This window comes from Somniosus microcephalus, chromosome 10 (assembly GCF_052327205.1).
Source record: "Somniosus microcephalus isolate GS21.2 chromosome 10, FLI_Smic_1.0, whole genome shotgun sequence".
NCBI lineage: Eukaryota > Metazoa > Chordata > Chondrichthyes > Squaliformes > Somniosidae > Somniosus > Somniosus microcephalus.
The window spans coordinates 147,789,392-147,816,366 of NC_140996.1; the positions used below are offsets into that span (position 1 = coordinate 147,789,392).

General features: G+C 44.0%; 1 protein-coding gene across 1 annotated transcript in view; it reads right to left on the reverse strand.

Annotated features, from left to right (window-relative positions):
* Positions 1 to 9,303: 9,303 nt before the first annotated feature.
* The window catches only part of LOC147111745 (E3 ubiquitin-protein ligase RNF149-like), a 37,032-nt gene continuing 19,360 nt past the window's right edge, over positions 9,304 to 26,975 (reverse strand). The window contains exons 4-7 of the mRNA XM_085998942.1: positions 24,059 to 24,141; positions 20,950 to 21,046; positions 15,888 to 16,080; positions 9,304 to 10,563 (exon numbers count right to left, since the gene is read on the reverse strand). Coding sequence (XP_085855068.1) covers positions 10,493 to 10,563; positions 15,888 to 16,080; positions 20,950 to 21,046; positions 24,059 to 24,141 — 444 coding nt within the window. The 3' untranslated portion in view covers positions 9,304 to 10,492. The remainder of the gene's footprint in view (positions 10,564 to 15,887; positions 16,081 to 20,949; positions 21,047 to 24,058; positions 24,142 to 26,975) is intronic.

A 26,975-nucleotide genomic window follows, 5' to 3' on the forward strand; every position in this document is an offset into this window, starting at 1 on the left:
GGTCATGTAGGCGGAGCCAGCTGAGGCATGCATTGGTACACAGTGAGTAGCAAGAGGTAACAATGTGTAATAACGATAACAGTAGTGAACAACAGTGAACAACAATGAAAACGATAACAGTGGTTTACCACATTCACCCCTTGTTTAAAATTGAGTCCGGCGGGGTGAAGTGTACTAAAAGTTCGTGTAGGTAAGTCTATCAGGAGGCCTTGTATGCCGTCCTGATCGTCGTAGCAGCGGCGGCGGTGGTGCAGTATCCAACGTCGAATCTGGTGTCTGAGTGGTCAACGAAGGGTCCTGGGGCTCCGGCATGCCGTCTACAGGGGTTGGGTTGGGAGTAGTGGTGGAGAATAACGGTGGTGATTCAGGGGCGCCCGAGGGTGCAAGGTCTCGTATGGAGACCGTGTCCTCCCGCCCGTCTGGGTATGCCACGTAGGCATACTGGGGGTTGGCGTGTAGGAGGTTCACCCTCTCGACCAGGGGGTCCGTTTTATGGGTCCTCACGTGCCTCCGCAGTAGCACGGGCCCAGGAGAAGTCAGCCATGTCGGTAGCGAGGTTCCCGATGTGGACTTCCTGGGGAAAACGAACATTTGTTCATGAGGGGTGGCATTAGTGGCAGTACAAAGCAGTGACCGGATGGAGTGGAGCGCCGCAGGGAGGACCTCCTGCCAGCGAGAGGTCGGAAGGCCCTTAGATTTTAAGGCTAAGAGGACGGCCTTCCAAACCGTCGCGTTCTCTCTTTCCACCTGGCCGTTCCCCCGGGGGTTGTAGCTGGTGGTCCTGCTCATAGCAATACCTCTCGCGAGCAGGTACTGACTAAGTTCGTCGCTCATGAACGATGAGCCCCGGTCGCTATGTATATAGCTAGAGAACCCGAACAAGGCGAAGAGGTCATTCAGACATTTGATGATCGTGGTACTGGTCATGTCTGGGCAAGGGATGGCAAAAGGGAAACGGGAGTACTCATCAACTATGTTGAGGAAGTACACGTTACGGTCAGAGGAAGGGAGAGGCCCCTTAAAGTCGATGCTCAAGCGCTCGAAGGGGCGAGTGGCCTTGATCAGGCGTGCTCTGTCTGGCCTATAAAAATGCGGTTTGCATTCGGCACAGATTTGGCAGTTCCTGGTCATAGTCCTGACCTCCTCGATGGAGTAGGGCAGGTTGCGGGCCTTAATGAAATGGCAGAATCTGGTGACCCCGGGGTGGAAGAGGTCATTGTGGAGGGTCTGCAGTCTATCAACTTGCGCGTTGGCGCATGTACCTCGTGATAGAGCATCTGGGGGCTCATTGAGTTTCCCGGGCCGGTACAAGATATCGTACTTGTAGGTGGAGAGTTCAATTCTCCACCTCAAGATCTTGTTGTTCTTGATTTTGCCCCTCTGCTTATTATTGAGCATAAAAGCAACTGAACGCTGGTCAGTGAGAAGGGTAAATCGTTTTCCGGCCAGGTAATGCCTCCAGTGTCGCACCGCTTCCACAATAGCCTGGGCCTCCTTTTCGACAGAGGAGTGTCGAATCTCGGGGCCCTGGAGGGTCCTTGAGAAAAAGGCCACGGGTCTCCCCGCCTGGTTAAGGGTTGCAGCTAGGGCGAAGTCGGATGTATCGCTCTCCACTTGGAAAGGGATGGACTCATCCACTGCGTGCATTGTGGCCTTCGCAATATCACTCTTAATAAGAGTGAAGGCTGCACACGCCTCAGATGTCAGGGGGAAGGAGGTGGACTTGATGAGGGGTCTGGCTTTGTCCGCATAGTTGGGCACCCACTGAGCATAGTAAGAGAAAAACCCCAGGCATCTCTTCAGTGCTTTTTGGCAGTGGGGGAGGGGGAGCTCCATAAGGGGGCGCATTCTGTCGGGGTCGGGGCCGATGACTCCGTTCTCCACTACGCAGCCGAGAATGGCAAGGCGCATGGTGCGAAACATACATTTCTCCTTATTGTATGTTAAATTCAGCCGCTGGGCCGTACGGAGGAATTTCTCTAGATTAACGTCATGGTCCTGCTGGTCGTGGCCGCAGATGGTGACGTTATCCAGATAGGGGAAGGTGGCCTGCAGCGTGTTCTGGTCAACCATCCGGTCCATCTCCCTTTGGAAGACCGAAACCCCGTTGGTGAAGCCGAAGGGAACCCTAAGGAAGTGGTAGAGGCGGCCGTTTGCCTCGAAGGCAGTATACTGGTGGTCCTCAGGGCGGATAGGGAGTTGGTGGTATGCTGACTTAAGGTCAATGGTGGAGAATACCCTGTATTGCGCAATCTGATTGACCATATCAGATATGCGGGGAAGGGGGTACGCGTCCAGCTGAGTGCACCGGTTTATGGTTTGGCTGTAGTCAATGACCAGGCGGTTTTTATTGCCGGTCTTAACGACTACAACCTGGGTTCGCCAGGGGCTGGTGCTCCCTTCAATAATGCCCTCCTTCAGGAGCCGCTCCACCTCAGAGCTAATAAAAGCTCTGTCCCCGGCGCTGTACCGCCTGCTCTTGGTAGCGATGGGTTTACAGTCGCGGGTGAGGTTAGCGAACAAGGGAGGGGGGGAGACTTTGAGTGTGGAAAGACTGCAAATGGTGCGCGGCGGGCAATTTAAAAGCTGTTGGTTGCAGACTGTGAGTGGGGGGAGGGGTCCACCGTATGCCAATGTGACACTTTTAAGGTGGCACTGAAAATCCAACCCTAGCAGAATGGCAGCGCAAAGACGGGGTAGGACAAGAAGTTTAAAATTTTTATATTCCGTGCCCCTAACTGAAAGGGTCACCACACAGTAGCCGCCGACGTCCATTGAATGGGACTTGGACGCCATAGAAATCCGATGGCGCGTTGGCAGGACCGTGAGGGAATGGCTACGCACCGTGTCGGGGTGAATAAAACTCTCCGTGCTCCCGCTGTCAAACAGGCAAGTAGTGGCGTGGCCGTTTACCGTAATGTCCATCATGGACCTGGACAGATGATGAGGGAGAGCTTGATCCAGCATAACGGAGGCCAGTGTATGGCTGAGTGAGCCGATGTGGTCGTCAGACGAGACGCTGGTCGAGTCCGGAGACAAAATGGCGGTTGAGTGCGGCGGGCAAAATGGCGGCGGCCATGATTCCGATCCCCACGCGGCCGGAGGTGCACAAAATGGCGGATAAGATGGCTGCCCCCACGGTTCACACGCGGCGCTGCTGGCGTTCGCGGGTTTCCCTCTGCAGGCGTTGGCGTAATGGCCTTTCTTCCCGCAGCCAGAGCAGGTCGCGGTCTTCGCCGGGCAGCGCGCTCTAGGGTGTTTTAACTGGCCACAGAAATAGCATTTTTGGGCCTGGTTACGGGACTTCACTGCAGTAGTTGGTACCGGGGGCGGTGGTCCCAGTTGATTTCGGGACATCGCTGCAGTAGTTGGTACCGGGGGCGGCGGTCCCATGTCCCAATGACCATGGCGCGGCACCGTTACGTGAGTATGCTTCGAGGTTTCGGTGGGCTGCATCTAATGAGAGTGCAAGGGCTACGGCCGTCTTCAGGTCGAGCTCCTTGCTTTCGAGCAGTCTCTGCCGGGAGTAGTCGGACTGGAGGCCCTTAACGAAGGCATCACAGATAAGTCCCTCCGCGTGCGCCGCAGCCGATACCGCCTTACAGTCGCAGTCCCTGCAGAGTGTCTGTAACGCCCATAAAAATGCCTCTACCGATTCCCCCGGTTGCTGCCTGCGGGATCCCAGGAGGTGTCTGGCGTAAATCGTATTCACTGGGCGCGTGTATTGCCCTTTTAGCAGGTCGAGAGCCGCCGTGTACGTAGTAGCGTCCCGGATGAGTGTATATACTTGAGGGCTCACCTGGGCGGTCAGAACTTTTAATTTGTTCTCCGATATCACGGCGGAGGCTTCCAGGAAGGATTCAAAACAGCTCAGCCAGTGTTCCAAATTGGTAGCTGAACTCGCCGCTTGAGGGTCGAGGTCCAGGCATGCTGGTCTAAGGGCTCGCAGCAACGCCTGCTGTTGTTGCTGTTGCTGCTGCTCAGGTCCCGACATTTTAATTTAGTTAATAAAATTGATACGCTTATCAATTAATCCATAAAAAGCGATGAATTAGGATGGTAATGAAAAGGTTTTTATTAACTAAAGAACAGAGCATGCCTCTCGTGGATGACTGGTTCCAGGAAGGAAGTGGGTTGCCGAGCAGTCACCTTTATACCAGGTCATGTAGGCGGAGCCATGGGTGGAGCCAGCTGAGGCATGCATTGGTACACAGTGAGTAGCAAAAGGTAACAATGTGTAATAACGATAACAGTAGTGAACAACAATGAAAACGATAACAGTGGTTTACCACAGTATGTCAGTGGTGGAGGGAGTGAATGTTTAAGGTGGTGGATGGGGTGCCAATCAAACGGTGTAAGAAATCGTGGATTGAAAGAAATAATAGCCTGTTATGGGTTCCCTAGATCAGCAGTTTTCCTAAGTTGAGGACAAAGATTCCAGTCATGTCATTAACGGAGTTGTATAGAGAGCTGAATTATGAGGTCAGAACACAAAAACAGGCCTTCGAGTGAGCATTGCTAGGCCTGATGAGGGATGCAGCAAGGAGCTGTAGGATAAACAAGCTGTCTACGAGAGGGCAACAAGACCTTTAGAACAGAGATGGAGGAACGTGACCTCATGAGGCTGGGAGGGGGCTGTAAAGTAGCCCTTCCCTTGTAATTGGACAATCGGATGGGTAAAAATGATTAACACCAGGTATCCACCAGCCCATCGAAATAAAGTATAAAAACAGGCAGTTAGGGGCGAAGGCTTCCCTGAGGTGGCTACGGCCTAACGCCTTGGTCAAGTTTAGCTGCTGAGGTGGATCAATGCTGGCTGACGGTCTAACACCGCCAACAGCTCAAGGGATGACCCAACGGAAGTGCCCGCTGCAGCAGACTGCAGGAATCCACCCAATCCGAGACCACCATTCGTCCAGTTGTTTCGTTTTGTTCCATTCCAGGGCCGTAAACCGCCCTCGTGTCACAGGTTGTATGCCTACTGTATCTATTTCAATTGCATGTAGTATCTGATTATGTTTAAACTGTAGCTCTCTAATAAAAAGCTTTACAACTCCTAAGACCCTTTGCGTAATGTGTGTGTGACCCGTGATCCAAATCTTACAGCGGGCTGATTTGTCCTGGAGGGTGTCGAGCTTCTTGAGTGTTGTTGGAGCTGCACTCATCCAGGCAAGTGGAGAGTATTCCATCACTCCTAACTTGTGCCTTGTAGATGGGGGAAAAGCTTTGGGGAGTCAGGAGGGGAGACACTCACCACAGAATACCTAGCCTCTGATCTGCTCTTGTTGCCACAGTATTTATGTGGCTGGTCCAGTTAAGTTTCTGGTCAATGGTGACCACCGCCCCCAAAGGATATTGATGGGGGGGATTTGGCAATAGTAATGCCATTGAATGTCAAGGGGCGGTGGTTAGACGCTCGCTTGTTGGAGAGTCATTGCCTGGCACTTCAGTGGCGCAAACATTACCTGCCACTTATCAACCCAAGCCTGAACGTTGTCCAGGTCTTGTTGCATGCGGGCATGGACTGCTTCATTATCTGAGGAGTTGTGAATGGTACTGAACACTGTGAAATCATCAGCGAACATACCCATAGCTGACCTTGCGTTGGGGGGGGGGGGGGGTGGTCACTGATGAAGCAACTGAAGACGGTTGGGGCCTAGGACACTGCAGAGGAACTCCTACTGCGACGTCCTGAGGCTGTGATGATTGACCTCCAATCACCACAACCATCTTCCTTTGTGCTAGGTATGACTCCAGCTATTGGAGAGTTTGCCCGCCTTCCCCCCTGGATTCCCATTGACTTCAGTTTTACTAGGGCTCCTTGATGTCGAGGGCAGTCACTCTCACCTCACCTCACCTCTGGAATTCAACTCCTTTGTCCATGTTCGGACCAAGGCTGTAATGAAGTCAGGAGCCGAGTGGTCTTGGTGGAACCCAAACTGGGCATCAGTGTTAGGTAGCGTACTTGGGTAGCACATTGGTCTTTCACCTTGGAGACTTGGGTTTGAATCCAAGCCACGCTGGTGGAACAAATGGCTATAAGGGCCCTGTATGAAATGGATTGGGTCAGTCTCAGAACACTAATGGTTGTAGCACAAATTTTCCTCAACACCACAATCGGTGTCAAAGTTTCCAGGGTCCGCTTCATTTGAATATGGTGGGCAAGCTCCTAGCATTATCAACATCTCTCATTAAGAGCTTAGCCAATTGGGGTTGGAAATAGCTTGCTGCTACAGCAGCTTAAAGGATGGTACATCATCATCAAAATAAATCTTGCTTCAAAACTAGGAACATACCTCATTGGACAACACGAGATAAGTCTGCTGCAGGATACAGATTCATGGAAGCAGAAGTAGAAGTGCTACTAGCCCAAGTAAAGCAGAGAGAGGCCCCATTTGGGAGCTAGCAGTGAACGCCCCCAAAGTAATGTGCCCAGGCCCAGTGGAAGGAAGTGGCCAGGGCAGATAGCGACAATGCCAGGAACTCACAAAGCTACTAGGTGTCATAAGTTTAGAAACCTTACCAGGTCATGTAAGGTGATGGGAGCTAGCAGGAACCCGTTTTTGAAAACGAAGCTCGGGTCAATTACAAAATTTGCTCCTGAATGTTAATCAGACACATTTAATTAGCATGAGATCAAAATGTAATCAGTCTTTAAGAAGCAAATAATAAAAAGTTTTTAGCTCAAGAATGACTCGAGATTTGTTAAAATTAATTTTAAGATCAGTTCACAGGATCAAAAAAAACTTAAAACAGTAATTTGTTAAGGATTCAAACGCATTTGCTGGGAACAATAACTTTCATTTAAATAACATTTTCAATTTTCTTTATAAATTAAAAAGTATTTAATGAGCAGTTACTTTTCATACAAAAGACTGCAATTGGAAGCAAAATCTTTTATTGGGAGTATGAAATCCCTCTATTTTCCCTCAGGCAAGCCTCAACAGATCACAGATTTCCTGTGGCCGAGAGACTGGGTAGACAACTTACTTTCACCCTTTCATCAAAGCTACTCCAAAATTGGCTACGAAGAGGTATGTGAAGCAGCACATCAATTGCTCTCCCTCCAATTTTCTCTTTCTGGGGTGAAAGCATCTTGTTTTCCTAACCCACTGTTGCAGAGATTAGGAACTTGGTAGAATGGGAAAGGGTAATTAAATCAATGTTCCTCCACTCTGCTGTAATTACTGCTACAAACCAAACACATTTTAGAAAAGGCATTTTCAACACTTCTCCCACCTTGATTGCTTCTCATGGTATTTGCTGCACCCACACGGGCATACCTAGTCAGGGTGGCAAAATAGCATAATCCATAAATATAATCAATGCTGCTCCTCATTCAATCTGCCAGAAAGATTGAAGGTTGATCAATGCAGGAAAGGATACTTTTTTTTTCACTGCTTCACCATGCCCAGAATCATAGTAATTCTCATCATACTAATGACTCACATTAAAGGCTCTCTACTTAAACTGATCTATCAAAAGAAGCTCTAATTTGCAGTACTTTTATTTAGCAACTCTTCAGTGAGAAATGTACCATTTTTTTCCCACTGAACAGCTAGTAGATGTAAAGTGACAAAGAATGAATATATGTAACAGTTCAGTCTGATTTTCTTTGCACAATACTAACATGTCTGAATAACCACTTTTAATTAAATTACAAGAATAATTCATTATAACGGCACTGTATTAAGATCAGGTTAGTTTTGCCGTGAAGAAAGGAGATTTCCCCAAAATCAAGTTTTTGTAATAATGGAAACAAAGGAAAGGTCAGTATAAAATGGATTTACGAGCAGTGGACTGAAGACCAAATCCAAATAGTCAATAATTATTTCCAATTTCCTTTGCGGGAAAATTTAATTTACTTAAAGCCTCAAGTGATAGAATAGTTTGAGTTGTTCCCAAATTGCTGAACTGAACATTGCATTTAACACACAGCATGATCCTACAAACAGTAATGATTTGAATGATCTGTTTACTCTGGTTTTTCAGTAGTGTTAATGGAGGAAGGAGTGATAGCCAGGACACCAGATGTATTCCCTGCTCTTCTTCAAATAGTGCCATAGGATTTAAAGCCAAAGTTGTCTGCTTCGAGGCTTGCTAGTTTGTGATTCTCATTAAAATGAATGGATGAAAAATAGTGGGCTGGTGAGTGCAGAAGCGGAAAAGTCCAGCCTTAATGTCCAGTTGAACCAGTAAAAGATGCAAAGAGGACCACGGTATAATATCCTATCCTAAGGACGGCACCTTGAAGAATACAGCACTCCCTCAAACATAGATTCAACCACCCAGAGTTGCTATGCCAGATTACTTTCTAGTGACTCTGATAAAATGTATACATGTGGACAAGGGTGCGCCTAGTTGTGATGCCAAATAACAGGCAGAGCCACACTTTCCGAGACCACACAATGAAAACTGACAGGAAATACTAGATAGAGACTACATCCTGGTATGTTACCGTGCTCAAGAGGGAGGGGGGAAATCATAAAATTAAGAGGGAAATTGAAGAGGTAAAAATATATGTTGACTGTAGGCCTAGAATTTGTACTTGTCCATAGCCATTTCAAATTTGTACTTCTGAACAAACCTTTTATTCAAATAACACACTGTAATTGAAAAGTACAATACAAATTGAATATAATGCACGGTTCAAAGTGTGTTTGTTGCATGTTTACAAATTCACTAAGGGGCTAGTCTTTAAAACTCTTGCAAATGCCTATGGCTATTTGCAACATTTTTTAAAATCACAAATTGACCCTAGAGCTTTTACAACAGACATGTTTAAACTACACAGCTGGCCAGGGACAAATGAAGTAACATGGCAAATTGAAGCAAATTCCACTAAAGGAGCTGCAGGCATGTAGAGTCTTGCTACAACTTTCTTACAACAAACTGTATCCTGTTGGAAAGAAAATCACAATGCATTGCTGCCATTTAATTTGTTAAGTGGAAACGCCCCAGTACTTTTTAGACTCCTGGTACTTTACTGGTTTGATCTGGGCCTCACTTTAAAAATAAAATGCTAGCAAATTGTGACCTGTGATCAAGTTGAAATTTCCTTGTACTGTAATTCCATGCTTTTGTCACATTCATCATGTCATTACATGCAGTTAATATTGAATAATTCTATAACAGTTAGAAATTCAGTTTTGTTACATCTGCTTTGAAATTACTTGAAAATAGCCTTTTTGTCCTAGCACAAAAGAGTTGCTAAAAATTAATACACTTTTGCAAATTGATGTCCAGACCATTGTATAAAGAAGAGGATTTGAGAATGATAAATGATTGTAGATTATAAACTCATTATTTTGTTGGCATAAGGCACAAGGCTTTATTGCTTTTTTTTACATTGAAATAAAGTAAAGGTGTAAGATCTTACTCTTTGGCCTAATTAGAAAAACATTGCCACTTTCAAGTCCTGTCCTTTAGTTATTTTCTATGATGTGGTGACATGGTATTGCAATAACGGACATTGTAATTGGCTTTAAATTCAGAAAGCTGCATCACTGCTTCAGTAACTACTGAGGTTCTTAAGTTTATTAGAATTATTTTTATGGAAATCTTTACCAAACAATTTGCAACATCTGTTCCAGGACATTGCTGCAGTACAGATAATTTAACACCATAAACATGGCCTCTGCAAAACATATTCTGATCCAATTACATTGTGAAGTCTTTTACAACAACTGTGTTAATCAAAAGTTTAACAGATGCTTTTTTAATTCTTCAGTCTTTTTAGTGCACTTTAATAGAGAACTCATTTAGCTATTATTAGGTTTATCTCTACAGTTGCAAAAATTAAATTACCATACAATAGCCTTAAAGTGGAATGGCCACTTACAGACAAAAACTACTAAACACTAAAGGTAGAGGACCAAACCAGTACTATAAATTAATGCTCCCAGATAACATTATACATTACTAGTTCGATTAAAGTCATTGACAATACCATTATCTGACAACTGGGTACAGGACAAGTAACACTTTAGCTCTCTAAACACCTGACAAATTGGCTAAGGATAAATTCAATGAAAATAAGCTAATCAAATAAGCATATTCACAAATATATTTTATAGGCTGCACAGCACTTATAGAGATTATTATAAGACAAAATGGACACACTTGTAACCAAACAGTGATTCAAATCTATAACATTCCAGTTTCACACCAAATTGCCTAAGGCACTTGTCCAAGTACCCTTCTTTAAATAGTGGAAGAACAGGAATTTTGCCGTGTCTAAGCAGGAGTCCCGTGTATTATTAAATCAACATATTCACCTCTATCAAGCATTATCCATTTTTTTCCCATTTCACTTAAGGTTATTTTAATCAGTTAGAACTGCAATGAAATTAATTAAAAATGCATGACCTAGTATTTTGTTGCACACATTAAACAGTATAGAGTGTTTTCATTTCTGTTCCAAGAACCCACAAATGGCCTTTCTTGTGCTTTAAACCAACACCGATTTCCAATTTAATTTCTTCAGAAATATTCATCTGGGATCTGGACATCCAATGGGACACGATGAACTGTCACTATTTATTTGATTTTCTAAATTTGCTTCTAGAAATAGAAAGGAGAGAAAATGTGAAACTCTAGCAAGGCGCAAAGCCTTAAGTTTTAAAAAAAAGCTAACCATATATTATGTTAGATTCCACATACTCAGCCTGCAAATCTGTTGTCTATTTGAATCAGTGGGGGAGATTTTCTCTGTGCACATGTAACAACATCTTTGTAAACATATTTAAGATTCTGCTGCAAGTAGGGGACATCTTGGGGGTAATTTTGACTTTATGCAATAGCGTGAAACTGGTGCTAGTGAATTGGCAGCCCATTTTACACCGCTCCCGATTTTTATTTTATTTCCACTGACTTAAAATGGACTGCCGTTTCGCTATCACCCAGTTTACACTATTGCACAAAGTCAAAATTATCTCCTTGCTCCCTAAACGAAATGCTAGAAAATCTGTAGGGGAAGCTTGATGTAGTAGCCACAGGGAAGCATGAAGCACAAGACCTCAGATGCAAAAAAAAGTGTATTTTCCATGTAAAGTGTTAGATGACATTGTCTCATTGCCGCAGCCAAGCAATAGACTTCCTATCCCAGCATGAATGGAAGATTTAGGGCAACTGGAGGAAACGGTGTCAGCATTGGTCTTTCTCAATACAAAATGTAACGTAATCTGTACTTTTGAGCTACACGAGGATCACTTACTACATTTTACATTTGATTCATATTTAACAGAACTTTTATGTTTTTGAGATTTAAACCTCAACTAGCATTCAAGGGCTCATCAGTAGTAGAGGATTGAATAACACCATCCTTTCTTCCAGTATCATCTTTAAACCTTCATAACAAATCTGCTTTGTGCAGCTCTGCAATGGGTCAGTGAGTTTATTGAGTTAGTGTTATACAGACCAGGAAATCCCAGTTTACTCCCTGGTCTGGTTTCAGTCAGGTACTACTCAGTGGCCCTCCGTTAGGGATCACCATCATGTAACTCATGCTGTAAGTGCATATGTGGATGCTGCGTGAGGCCAGGATCAGGTTTAGGGGCGATATCCCCTTTGGTCAGATAGTCTGCTGACATCATCAAGATTCATGTGTGAATAAAGGCCTCTGTGATGGGGTATTGGAGGGTAACCAGCAGCCATGAAACTACCCCAACAAGCAAGAAAGAGAAAAATAGCTTGGGGGGGGGGTTTGGAACAGGACTTGCGGCAGGATTTGAAGCAGCTTGTCTGGACTTTGAATTAAAGATACTGCTCTTATGGATGCACTAACTGTGGATTTTCTCTCTAAAAACGCCAAACCTAGATATTAACAGCAAGTGTGCAAAACAGCAATAGGAAAGAAAACGTACAAGAAAATGCTTTAAAATTCAAAAGGCTTGCAAAAAACAAAGCGGGTATAATGATCGCAACAAGAGGAGGAAAATGGAAAAACGGAACAAGGCCTTCGAGAAAGCACAAGCTGTGGAACATTATGTGCATGGTTGTCAAAGATGGTATTAAACAGAATAGCATCTTGTGATTAAATGCTGCTTGAATACCTTCACTTGCATGTGAAATATGAAAGAAATGAGGGAAAAAGAGTGGAATACCAATTATATTGCCAGCCAGCTCCAACATTAAAAAGGGTTTTACTGTGCACATGGTAATTCATGTTGCTGCATGAGTCAGACATTGGATAGACACATAAAAGAAAATGCTGGAAAGGTCATCGACCTGAAACGTTAACTCTGTTTCTCTCTCCACAGATGCTGCCTGACCGGCTGAATATTTCCAGCATTTTCTGTTTTTATTGCAGATTTCCAGCATCCACAGTATTTTGCTTTTGTATTGGATATACACGATTCTGTTTTTTCCTGGAGGAGCTGGAAGGAGGAGGGAAACTTTGTCTTCATTGCCTAATTGCAAAGTGGGTTCAGATCGAGAACAGTGAGTGAAATGGGTTGAGGTTACATGTGCAGCAGTTCAGAATGCCTGACACATTAATTTATAAAGGCAAGCAGTGATTTGATTGCATCATCATACAGTACTTCAGGATGTGTCTTGGCAAACTTTGGAACAAAGCCAAATGACTGTATATTCCTATCAGACCCTTCTGCCAAAAGTAAATGTAATCTGCTAAATAACTCAAATTTGTCCTTTTACGTATTGCACAATATTAATTTTGTTTGTATTGCATTAAATTTTTTCTTAGAACTTTCATGTTTTGTTTCCTATTTTATTTCTTTTTCCTGCATGACCACAATTAAAGATGACCAAGTTGCTCAAAAACGTAACTAATATACAAGCATTTTCATTTTCTGTAGTATTTAAAGATTTCTGTAAAAGTTGGATTCAAACATACTTAAAACAAGACAATTTGGTTGGAATTTCAGCATAAAATGTCAAGTGATATAGATCTAGCTTTGACTGAAGTATCAACTAAAAGATCAACTGAGGTAGACTGAAACATTTCATTTTCTGCATTATAATTTGAATTCCTTAAGTCAGTTAAAATATAAAATGTACCATTCACTACAGAGTAGAAGTCCAGTGTTTCTACATTCATAAAAAATCTGGTGTTTGACTGCATATTGCCCCTAACTAGATTCTATTCTTGTTATCAATACTAAGCAATATTATTACAATATAAAAAATCCCCTGAAAATATAAAATAGTTAAAGCAGATTAAAGTTTACTACCCTCCTGCTTCTCTTGAAACTATAACATTGTTCATTTTTCTCAATTTATGGATCAGCACATCATAGAATTTACAGCACAGAAGGAAGCCATTCTGTTCGTAGTGCCTGTGCGACTCTAAGCGAACAATTCCCCTGCACTTTCCCCATAACTTTAAAAATTTTTATTTTCAAATATTTATCCACTTCCTTTTTAAAAGCTATAATAGATTTGCTTCCACCACTGTCTCTGGTACAGCAGTCCATGTCCTAATAACCCTCTACCGAAAAAAAAATCTTCTAAGTTCTCTCTTTGTTCTTTTGGCGATGATCTTAAATTTATGTCCTCTAGTTACCGATTCATCAACCAGTGACAGTACCTTTTTCATGATTTACCTCATCAAAACTACTCATAATTTTGAACAATTCATCAGGTCTCCTCTTAACCTTCTTTGTTCTAATAAAAAAATTACTCTAATGTCTCCTCATAGCTAAAGCCTCTCATCCTTAGTATCATCTTAATGAATCTCTTCTGCACCTTTTCCATGGCCATGAGATCTATCTTAAAGAAAGGCATCCATTACTGGACAAAATATTCTAACTGTGGCCTAACTAATAATTTGTATAGGTTGAAAATTGCCTTTTGTTTTTGCATTCCAAGTACCTTTTTTATAAAAACAAGGATCCCATGTTTTTTTTTAGAAATAGTTTTATCAACTTGTCCTCCTACTTGTAAAAATTTGCATAACTGATCCCTCAAGTCTCTCTGCTCCCCTACTCCTTTTTTGCTAGTTCGTGCACGTCTCGTCATTCTTCTTCACAAAATGTATCAGCTCACATTTCTCTACATTAAATTTCATCTGACATTATCTGCTTAATCTACTAACCTATTTATGCCCTCCTGAAGTTTCATATAGCCGTCTTCAGTTAACCACACACCCATTTTTATGCTTGCAGTTATTTATATGGTGTTTCCTATACCCAAGGAGAGAGAGGGAGAGAGAGAACTAATGGACCCAATACTGACATTACTCCAGGCTGAAATACATCCAATAAGCTCTACTTACTGTTTTCTGTCTTTTAACCTAATTCCTATCAATGCTGCCACTCTCTCGGGGCCTTAATTTTATCAACAAGCTTTCTATGGTTTATCAAATAGCTGGAAGAAATTCATTAAAAAATTACTTATCACGGGGTGTACAGATTTTGAAATTACCTGTCGAATAATATTATCCTGTGCTTTTATCCTCATAAGCTTTTGAATACTATATTAACACAATGGACTTGTTTTATTTTCACCATAAATTTTCCTTCCTTTATTTCTTGTTTTCCTTCATCCTTCCGTGGCAGTTTTTACTCAGTAAAAGAAGTCACCAGCCATTCTGTGGGCGCAAAATTGGGAACTGTAGCACCCGTTAGTTGAGCGCTATGGGCGCGTTTGAGGACCAAAATGGCGTCCGGTGCACACGCGCACACTTCTGCCACGAATTGCGCCAGATGCCATCTTAGTAAAAGGATAAACAAGCGCTTTGGTTTGCCCTGAGGCAGCCAATGTCAGTGCTGGTTGCCTCCGGGAAAACCAACGCTGGACACCACGCAAGTAAAAAAAAAAGATAAGTACTTACCGTAATCACTGCCGCTCCCGGTCCCGAGATCTCTGACCTCACTGAACTTCTCCTGGCCCCACACGGCCCCCAACCACCCCCCCACACAGCACTATCGACCCCCTAACAGTACTCCCGAGGTCTGCAATCTTGCTACCTGATCCCCGGCCGAACCCCGATCACAGACTCCAAGGCCCACCCATGCCTCCTCCAGACCCCTGCGAACAAACCTAATCACTTACCAGGCAATTGGAGCACTAACCTGTGCGGGCTCCCACCACAGCACCATCTACATTATGCTGAGGTCCGTGGCCCAAAATCCGGGGCTCCTCGGACCTCCCAACTTGATCGCGGGCTGTTAACACTGTGTAGGTAAGACGACCAAAAACAGGCGCGCCTGAATTTCTAGGCCTGTAAGTCCTACAAAGCTGGAAGTTACTGTTGGAGGTAACTAACATCCAAAGGATGTGTAGGGCGAAGATGAGTAATGTGGGAGCGTAGTTCCCACATTACAACAGTGACTCCGCTTCAAAAATACTTTGTTGGCTGTAAAGCGCTTTGAGGCGTCTGGTGGTCGTGAAAGGCGCTATATAAATACATGTCTTTCTTTTCTAGTGTAGCGCATGCTGCCAAATTACTGTTGAGGGCAATGTGAAATATGCATTAAGCTGGTTATTGCCTGGATTACATGAAAGGTCCATGCATTGCACATAAGATGCGTTCTTAACGCCTATATTGATCAGGACAGGAGTGGATTCAGGAGACACAGATTATCACATGGCTGTAGTGACAACTGAACTTAAAATTGCTGAAATCTGTTTAAAATTGTTGTTGCATTCATTGCCCCTGTAACACGGCACCTAGCTGTGGAAGACTAGCAAGAGGAAAACAATGCTGTAGATCTCAGGTAGCACACAAGGTGTACAGTTTAGTTCTGCCATTGCATCTGTCAAGCCACAGCTACCTGCGTGCGACCACCAGCACAGAATCATCCAGGTCAATGCCTGCTTCTTCAGCAGCTCCCAGATGCTTTTATTTTAAGTCAATAATCTGTGGTGGCCTTACTTGAAGGTGAACTTTATTATTGTCAGAAACATTGAACATTTATACTTACCAATTAAAGCTGCAGCTTCATCCTCTTCCATTAGTCTATCATCGTGCTGTAGTGACTCAAAGGTTGGAGAGTTTGGGAAGATGCTTGATTCAGCTCCTCCTCCTTCTTGTAAAGCAACATTTGAATTGCCAACTGGGATATTGTCAAGCACCGATTCTGGTATAACTACTTCAACATTTTCATGTGCATCCACCTAGTACAGATGTAAACAATGAAGACAACAAAAGACATTTAATGTAGAATAACATCCCAAAGCATTTCAGAGGCTGATCAAAAAAAACAGCCAAAGGAGAGATTAGAAGAGGTGACTAAAAGATTGGTCAAAGAGGTGGGTTTTAAGAAAATCATAAAGAAAGAGAGGAAAATGGAGAAGCAGAGGGGTTTAGGGAGGATACTTCAGAGCATGGGACCTATGTGGCTGAAGGGAATGCCACTAATTGTGAGGCAATGGAAGAGGGGTGAAGCACATGGGGCAGCATCTAGATGAGAAAAGAGGCCAAGGATAGAAGTTTGGCAGACTCTGAATGTAACAGTGCAGGGAAAGCACGAGAATCCATTGCTGGAAAAGCTCTGGCTACGATCAGATAGTCAAGAATGGAACCAGCAAGAACAATTGCACCAAGCTGGACAATGGAGTAGAGGCACTGGAGATAGTTGGTGTGGATGTCTATACTCTCTGGAGTTTAGAAGAATGAGAGGTGATCTCATTGAAACACACAAGGTTCTGAGTGGGATTGACAAGGTAGATGCTGAGAGGTTGTTCCCTTGGCTGAAGAGTCTAGAACTAGGGGGCATAGTCTCAGGATAAAGGGTCGGCCATTTAAGACTGAGGTGAGGAGGAATTTCTTTACTCAGAGGGTTGTGAATCTTTGGAAGTCTCTACCCCAAAGGGCTGTGGATGCTGAATTGTTGAGTATATTCAAGGCTGAGATCGATAGATTTTTGGACACTATAGGGGAATCAAGGAATATGGAGATTGGGCAGGAAAGTTTAAAAAAAAAAATTGTTTATGGGATGTGGGCGTCGCTGGCAAGGCCAGCATTTATTGCCCATCCCTAGTTGCCCTTGAGAAGGTGGTGGCGAGCCGCCTTCTTGAACCACTGCAGTCTGTGTGGTGAAGATACTCCCACAGTGCTGTTAGGTAGGGAGTTCCAGGATTTTGATCCAGCGACGATGAAGGATTGGCGATATACTTCTAAGTCAGTATAGTGTGTGACTTGGAGGGGAACTTGGAGGTGTGGTGTTCCCATGCACCTGCTGCCCTTGTCCTTCTAGTTGGAAGAGGTCGCGGGTTTGGGAGGTGCTGCTGAAGAAGCCTTGGCGAGTTGCTGCAGTGCATCTTGTAGATGGTACACACTGCAGCCACGGTACGCCGGTGGTGGAGGGCGTGAATGTTTAAGGTGGTGGATGGGGTGCCAATCAAGCGGGCTGCTTTGTCCTAGATGGTGTCGAGCTTCTTGCGTGTTGTCGGAGCTGCACTCATCCAGACAAGTGGAGAGTATTCCATCACACTCCTTACTTGTACCCCGTAGATGGTGGAAAGGCTTTGGGGAGTCAGGAGGTGAGACACTCGCTGCAGAATACCTAGCCTTTGACGTGCTCTTGTTGCCACAGTATTTATGTGGCTGGTCCAGTTAATTTTCCGGTCAATGGTGACCCCCAGGATGTTGATGGTGGGGGATTCGGCGATGGTAATGCCATTGAATGTCAAGGGGAGGTGGTTAGACTCTCGCTTGTTGGAGATAGTCATTGCCTGACACTTGTGCGGCGCGAATGTTACCTGCCACTTATCAGCCCAAGCCTGAACGTCATCCAGGTCTTGTTGCATGTGGGCATGGACTGCTTCATTATCGGAGACGTTGAGACTCCACCATCATTGAGGATGGGGATATTCATGGAGCCTCCTCCTCCTGTTAGTTGTTTAATGGTCCACCACCATTCACGACTGGATGTGGCAGGACTGCAGAGCTTTGATCTGATCCGTTGATTGTGGGATTACTTAGCGCTGTTTATAGCATGCATGTAGTCCTGTGTTGCAGCTTCCCCAGGTTGGCACTTCATTTTTAGGTATGCCTGGTGCTGTTCCTGGCATGCTCTTCTACACTCTTTATTGAACCAGGGTTGGTCCCCTGGCTTGATGGTAATGGTAGAGTGAGGGATATGCTGGGCCATGAGGTTATAGATTATGGTGGAATACAATTCTGCTGCTGCTGATGGCCCACAGCGCCTCATGGATGCCCAGTTTTGAGCTGCTAGATCTGTTCTGAATCTATCCCATTGAGTACGCTGGTAGTGCCACACAACACAATGGAGGGTGTCCTCAGTGTGAAGACGGGACTTCGTCCCCACAATGACTGTGTGGTGGTCACTGCTACCAATACTGTCATGGACAGATGCATCTGCGACAGGTAGGTTGGTGAGGACGAGGTCAAGTAGGTCTTTCCCTCGTGTTGGTTCTCTCACCACCTGTCGCAGGTCCAGACTGGTAGTTATATCCTTCAGGACTCGGCCAGCTCGGTCAGTAGTGGTGCTACCGAGCCACTCTTGGTGGTGGACATTGAAATCCCCCACCCAGAGTACATTCTGTGCCCTTGCTACTCTCAGTGCTTCTTCCAAGTGGTGTTCAACATGGAGGATTACTGATTCATCAGCTGAGGGAGGGCGGTAAGTGGTAATCAGCAGGTTTCCTTACCCATATTTGGCACGGAGCCATGAGACTTCATGGGGTCCGGAGTCAATGTTGAGGACTCCCAGGGCCACTCCTTCCCGACTGTATACCACTGTGCCGCCACCCCTGGTGGGTCTGTCCTGTCGGTGGGACAGGACATACCCTGGGATGGTGATGGAGGAGTTTGGGACATTGGCTGAAAGGTATGATTCTGTGAGTATGACTATGTCAGGCTGTTGCTTGACTCGTCTGTGGGACAGCTCTCCCAATTTTGGCATAATTCTCCAGATGTCGATGAGGAGGACTTTGCAGAGTCGACTGGGCTGGGTGTGCCGTTGCCGTGTCCGTAGCCGGTGCCAAGGTTGATGCCAGGTGGTCTGTCCAGTTTCATTCTTAATGTTTCATAGCGGTTTGTTACAACTGAGTGACTTGCTGGGCCATTTCAGAGGGCAGTCTGGAGTCAACCATTGCTGTGGGTCTGGAGTGAAGTTTGAGTTGAAGATCAGCTATGATGGTATTGAATGGTGGAGCAGGCTCGAGGGGCCGTATGGCCGACTCCTGCTCCTAATTCTTATGTCCATGCCAAAAGGCTGCAGTGAGGTCAAGTATTACTATCACAGAGAATATTGTTTATCACTTTGATAGGGTAGTTTCGGAAGGGCAGAAACTGATTGGAGAGATGAAAACAGGGAGCTGCAGGAGTGAGGGGCAACAATATTATGGTCAAGGACTTTCAAACATTGGAGAAGGGGCTGTAATTTGCAAGGGCAGAGCAGTCAAGGGTGGGTGTTTTGAGGAAGGGGGTGATGACAGCAATGTTGAAAGGGAGTGAGAGTGCCTGAAGAGAAGGAACTATTTACAATGTCAGTTAGCATGAGACCCAGTTGGGTGGCTAGCAGTTTTATTGGAATGGGGTCAAGGTAGCAGGAAGTGGGTCTCATTGTCAAGGAGAGCTCAGTTAGGGCATGAGGAGAAATGGAAGAGAAACTAAGAGATGCGAGAGAGATGGGGGTTCAGGGCTAGAATGGGGGTGGGAGGGAATGCCGGGGGAAGGCTTGGTTAAATGAGCAAAAGGAAGAGGGGTAAGCAGCACAGGTAGCGGAATCTTAGTGACAAAGAAGTTGATGAGCACCTTGCACTTGTTGTTAGAGGCGAAGGTGGAGGGAAATGGGAGAGGAGTTTAAGGAGCTGGTTGGTAGTGGATAAAGGAAGCCAGAGGGGTTATCTTTGCAGTAGTGGGGCGGTTTTAGTAAAGAATAGCATAAGTGTGCAAGGATATCAGAGGGCTTTGCGGTGATACTCCCCGTGATTAGATAGCCTGCCAACATTCATCATTATGGCTCCCAAAGAAACCATAAGCAGACAACGTGTTCAAGATATTAAGGGGAACCGATAGGGTAGATAGAGAGAAACTATTTCCACTGGTTGGAGAGTCTAGGACTAGGGGGCATAGTCTAAAAATTAGAGCCAGACCTTTCAGGAGTGAAATTAGGAAACGCTTCTACACACAAAGGGTGGTAGAAGTTTGGAACTCTCTTCCGCAAATGGAAATTGATGCTAGGTCAAATTTTAAATCTGAGATTGATAGATTTTTGTTAGCCAAAGGCATATGGGCCAAAGGCGGGTATATGGAGTTAGATCGCAGAACAGCCATGATCACGTTGAATGGCAGAACAGGCTAGAGGGGCTCAATGGCCTACTCCTGTTCCTATGTTCAGGAGAGAAGTGGAGTGGAAAAAAATTGGCAAGAAAAAAGTGAATTGTTGTTGATATAATCTGGCAAATATTCCCAAATGTCCTTTGAGAATTATTCAGTCATCTTACTGATAAATATACAGCAAGAAAGAAAAAAGCTGTATTTATATAGCACCTTTTACATCCTCAGCACATCCCAAACGCTTCATAGCCAATGAAGTATTTTTGAAGTATAGTCACTGCTGTAATATAGGTAAATACAGCAGCAAGGTCTCATAAACAGCAACAAGATAGATGACCAGATAACCTGTTTTGGTGGTGGTTGAGTGATGAATGTTGATCAGGACACAGTGGAAACTCCCCTGCTCTTCTCTGAATAGCGCCACGGGATCTTTTACAGCCAGCTAAGCAGGCAGATTCGGGCCCAGTTTAACATCTCATCCAAAAGACGGCACCTCTCACAGTGCAGCACTTCCTTAGTACTGTGCTGAAATGTCAGCCTACATTATGTGCTCAACTCTCTGGAGTGAGGCTTAAACCCACAGCCTTCTGACTCAGAGGTGACAGTACTACCACGAAGCGAAGGCGGACACTTAATATGGCATTATAAATATTTATTCTGCTAATTACACATACACTCTTAATTTCACGCCAGCTGAATGACTGACTATTCCATCCAATTATTTTTGTATTACTTACCACAAAGCCAAGTGCTTTAATGACATCAAGTTTACACATTGGACAGGTTCGATGCTCAAGAAGCCATGGATCAATACATATTCTGTGGAAAACATGCCTGAAGAACAGATACAAATCATAAACAGATTGTAGTATGTACTAGAACTGGTTTCAAACCCCAGTTTGCCAGCTTTTTCTTGCAAGTCATCAACTTCTTGAGAGGGGTTTATAAATATTGGGTGTATTCAAATCCTGTTAAATTCATATAAGCAGAGAGAAAAGAACACCCGAAAATCTAAGAATTTACAACTTCTGTTCCAACAATGTTGATACAGAACTTATGTGGAATACTAAAACATAATATCACAATTATAATCTACATTCACTCAGTAAAAGTTAATCAGAACCAAAGTACAGAAACCAGATCTTGAAATACGTTAATCAAAATTGAAAATTTAGCAGCACAATTCAGGCATTCTCCTACTTTCTATTCTCCAGGTAGGTATATAGCTAAAATTTCAAACACAACACCTTTTTCTAAACTCAAATCATGAATTACTGATGGTTACATTTATTGAGTATAAATGAGAAAACCATGCATGGAGAATTTTGCTAGGGTATGGTTTCAAACAACAACAACTTGCATTTATATAATAATAATAATAATCAACTTTATTGTCATTGTTAGTGCACAAGTGCAGTACAACGAAATGTAGGCTTGCGGCTCCCGAGAGTGTACATTTAGATTAAGACATTTAAACATTCAACATTCATTTGGCTTGTAATACATTAACATAAACATAATAAAGTGCATTGGCAGATGTGCAGGCTTTAGAGTTTATTTGTGGAGTTCAGTAGGATGACAGCCCTGGGAAAGAAGCTGTTCCTAAATCTGGTCGTACGGGTGCGAATGCATCTGTAACGTCTCCCAGATGGCAGGAGGGCGAACAGACTGTGGCTGGGGTGGGTAGGGTCTTTGACGATGGTCCGTGACCTCCGTAAACAGCGTTTCTGGTATATGTGTTCTATGGTCGGTAGCCAGGTGCCGGTAATGCGTTGGGCAGTTTTGACTACCCGCTGCAGGGCTTTCCGGTCATAGTAGCTACAGCTGCCATACCATACTGTGATACAGTTCGTCAGGATGCTCTCTATTGTGCAGCGGTAAAAGTTAGAGAGGATCAGGGGTGACAGGTTACATCCCTTCAGCCTCCTTAGGAAATATAGGCGCTGCTGGGCCTTCTTCACCAGAGAGGAGGTATTGAGGGACCAGGAGAGGTCTTCCGTGATGTGGACTCCGAGGAACTTAAAGCTGTCCACCCTTTCCACCACAGCCCCATGGGTGTGGATGGGGGTGTGACTTCCGCCTTTAGACTTCCTGAAGTCCACAATGATTTCTTTGGTTTTCTTGAGGTTAAGGGCCAGGTTGTTATCGGCGCACCACTTCACGAGATGCTGGACCTCCTCCCTGTAGGCTGACTCATCATTGTTGGTGATCTGGCCTACTACCGTGGTATCATCCGCAAACTTGATGATGGTGTTGGAACCATGAACAGCCACACAGTCGTGGGTGAAGAGGGAGTAGAGGAGGGGGCTCAGCACACATCCTTGTGGGGCCCCCGTGTTCAGGGTCAGCACCTTTAACGTAGTAAAACATCCCAAGGTGCTTCACAGGAGTAATTATCAAATGAAATTCGACACTGAGCTACATAAGGAGATCTTAGGACAGGTGACCAAAAGCTTGGTCAAAGAAGTAGGTCTTAAAGGAGGAGAGAGAGATAAAGAGGCGTAGGAGGTTTAGGGAGGGATTTCCAAAGTTTAGGGCCTCGGCAGCTGAAGGCACGGCCGCCAATGGTGGAGCGAAGAAAATGCGCAAGAAGCCAGAATTGGAGGAGCGCAGAGATATCAGAGGGTTTTAGGACCAAAGGAGGTTAATAACGCCGAGGCCTTGAGCATGACTTGATTTACACAACTAGCTGCGATTGAGTACAAAAATTCAACTTTTTGCATATTTGGTTGGTTTTACGAACTGTGTACATGACTGCACACAATTTTAGGAAAATAATGATTATTTAATATGAATAATCAGAGACTCTCTCAAAACTTGAATCCTCCCAATTTATGCAAATGTTGGAAGATAAACAAAATATTAAATTTGATAATGAACGTTATGCAGCGATGATATTAAGTTTATTTGGATCAATTTGTACACTTTAAATCAGTACCAATAAACTCAGGCCTACTTTGTTTTTGTTTAAGTGTGCATCAGAATTGGGTAGTAGTCTCAATACCCAAATTGTCACTATTCTACCTGCTAAATCCAACCTCCTCACCGTCTACATTCACTTAATCTTGCCTTCATTTACTACACTAATTTCTCTGTATTATTACAGTTGCTATCTTTTGCCCACCAGTTGTTGACATTTCTAAAAACAATTTCCCAAAATCAGATGTAAATGCATAAAAAAGTCAGCTGAGAATCCACATCATCATCCTGCACATATCTACTATACGGAGTTTGGATTATAGTACCAGATAATACCTTGCATCAGGCTAGTTCAGTGGATTAGTGTGCATCTCTCTCTCACCTCTCTTCTCCCCCCCTCAAAAAAAAAAGTGCTCCACATGGCCAACCAAAGAAAAATAGCAAACTGACAGATAGCCACTGAGTCCCACATTCGTGCTGAGCCCTTTGGATGGAAATCCATTGCTCTGCAACTGTCAAGATTGTTTTATTTTTAGTGTCTGATTTTCACCTTATTCTTTGTCTAAACGGATCTGTTCTGTAACTGTCAGTAGTAGGTGGCTTGTGTGAGTTATGCATGGATTTCCATTTCTTCTTGTGGCGGAGTGCTTACCTTACCGTGATCACCAAGATAAGAGTTCACTTATTCATGTGGAAGCAAGGTAATTATTACAGCTCTATAGTAGATCATTTCCCCCACTTCAAAACTGTATTTTTATTGTAGCAAAGATCAAGGCAGGCTAGAAAATATTCCAAAACTCTCATTCATTTTATTTGAGGTATTTTTAAAAATAATTTTTCTCTTTATACTGATCGAATTCCTTTACCTGTCCTTTCAGGCTAAAATATTGAAATCAATGTATTACATATCACATAAAAGGTACATACTTGCATGGGAGAATTCGCACAACATCTCGGGATCTATACACTTCAATGCACACAGCACAACCATCAATGTCCAAATCGATTTCCTAACGAAGGTAAAAGTGTTAAGTTAGATACAGTATACAAAACTACTACTAAAAATTATTTCTGACAGAGATGAGCTACACTCTACAGATGGAACATTAAACATCAGTGCTCTTTAAAAGACTAAAAAGTTTCTGTTTTTTTAGGATTTTGAATGTTGTGCACTATTGAACAAATATGTATGATACAGAAGTACACATTTTTGTGGATTTAAACTGTAGACAGTGCAGTTTTACAACTTTATGTATTAATTGGCTTGTTTTCCCATATTCTCCAATCTTAAGATGCATATTAGCTGGAGGGCATAATTGGAGAACTTGAGTTATGGTTACCGCATGGGCAAATGCCTGAACAGTTGTTCTAGATAAGTAGGGCAGCCGTATAGAGTAATTGTCTGCACTTATTTTCCAGAGAGGCTACTGGGGTAGAAATTGGTATGCGTTGTACCCATTTACCGGGCATCTAATGGTCACTGACAAATTTAGCAACAGGATGGCCCACAGCCAATCAGCGTATGCGTTCAGACCACTGATAAATTGGTCAAAGCCAAAGTGTTTGCCTAAAACAGGGTTAGGCCCCTACATATCATATGCAAGGGGCATAACGCCTGTTGAAGGAGCTCTCTGGAAAATCTGGATGGCCAGAGGTGGTGCGGAGTCTTGACCCCCGATTCTAACTCCAGCCCCTCTCCAGGGACTTACAAGTGGTCTGAAATTCGACATCTTTAATGTGAGAATTACCTGTGGAGGGTGACAGGTGCTGGCAACTCGCGCATAAAATGTTAAGGAAGCCTGAGGCCCAATTTCAGGCTGGCCCTCGGTTGGGGTATGAGCCCAGACGAATTTATACCTCTATGACGGAAAGACGATGAAAAGAAAAAATGTATTGATGTCACTTTAAACAGCATTGAAGTATGCTGCATTCACCATATCTTCACAGCAGTGCCAACATGAGCAGCGTTTTTATGGTCTCCCTAGAAGGGTGACTGGATGTCTGGTTTTGAAAATGCTTTTAAAAGAGAAGAGAGAAATGGAGAGGCAGAGGGGTTTAGGGAGCAAATTCCAGTGAGTGGGGGCAATCTGACTGAAGGACTTGACACCAATGTTAGGGTGAAGGAAGGGGGAATGCACAAAATGCTAGAGTCAGAGATTCGAGGGGTAGCGGGGGAGAGGAGAGATACAAACTTTTAAAAAGATGCCGATTTTAAAGTTGAGATGTCAGGGAACAAGTTTAGGTTTGGGTGAGGAAGATTTAGTGTCAGACAGGATACTGCATTTGCATAATCAAATTTGGAAGCGGCAAAGAATGAACAAATGTTTCAGCATGAGAGAGGCGGAGATGGGGGTTGAGACGAAGAATGTTGTGAGGGTGGAAATAGTCAATCTTGATGATGGATAGGATATAAAATTTAAAGCTCAGCTCAGTCAAACATACAAAATTGATGGGCAGGAAAAGACTAGCTGGCCCATCAAGCCTGCCCCAAACAGAATACCAAGGTTTCGTATATTCTGGTTTACTGGCTCCCTAACCAGAGGAAATATGAGAAAACTCTTCATATAATTTTAAAAACCTCTATTAAATCTCTTTTTGGCCTTCTCTAATCCCTGTATCTCAACTGTCTCCTCATTACTATACTTTCTCATCCCCAGCATCATCCTGGTGAATTTACGCTGTAACCCTCTCGATGGCTTTAATGTCCTTTCTATAATGGAGCACCCAAAACTGCACATATAGTGGCCTAACTAATGTTTTGTATAAATTTTTCATTATTTCCTTCTTCCTATTCCATATGCTCCCATTTATAAAACTCAAAAAAGCTGTTGGCCTTTTTCATGATTTCATTTACTTGCACTTGTACTTTCAGTGAATTATGTATTTGAACCCCAGGTCTTTTTGTTCATCCACACCTTGCAGAGTCTTTGCATTGAGTATAAACTCTTGTTTCTCCTCCCAAAATGTACTACCTCATACTTCTCCACAACTGCAGCACAGGTAGGAGACCTGTGCCAGCCAAAGGTGAGAAGGGGGAAGGGATGCAAGAGAGGCCAGAGTCTGAAGAGTGGAGGATGAGTTTTGGACAAGTTGAAATTTATGTAGTCTGGTGCTTGAGAGACTAGGGAAATTATTCAATTGTAAGTGTCAGATTTGTCTGAGTGTTAGCACTCTTGCCTCTGAATCAGAAAGTCATGGATTCAAGCCACACTCCAGGACTGAGAATATAATCTAGGCTGACACTTCAGTATGGTTCTGAGGGAGTTCTGCACGGTCAGAAGGTGCCATCTTTCGGATGAGACATTAAACAGCCTTCTCAGGTGGATGTAAAAAATCCCATGACACTATTTGAAAGAGAGAAGCGGGGTTCTCCTGGTATTCTGGCCAATAGTTACCCCTTAACCAACGCCACCAAAAGCAGATGATCTGGTCATTTGTATCATTGCTGTTTGTGGGTCCTTGCTGTAGGCAAGCTGGCTGCTGTGTTTCCCTATATTACAACAGTGTCTACACTTCAATTGCTGTGTAGCACATTGAGGTTGTGAAAGGCGCTGTTTAAATCCAATTTCTTTCTATTGGCCATTTAAATATTGGACATACCACCTTTGGGCACCACAGCGTGGTGAACATGGATTCATGCCTATAAACCCCCACACACATCTAAGCTATCCCACAGTGGAAAATGCTGACTGAAAGCCATCCACCGTCTCAGAGAGGGGGGGGGGGGGGGGCGGAGGAATGTAGAAGGAGGCAATCCAACCATTCTTGTATACCTATCAGCTGCTGGTCAGAGTGGCACTGGCAGAGGAGTGGGTTGTCCACAATCTGTGCTGGAGGTAGTGCA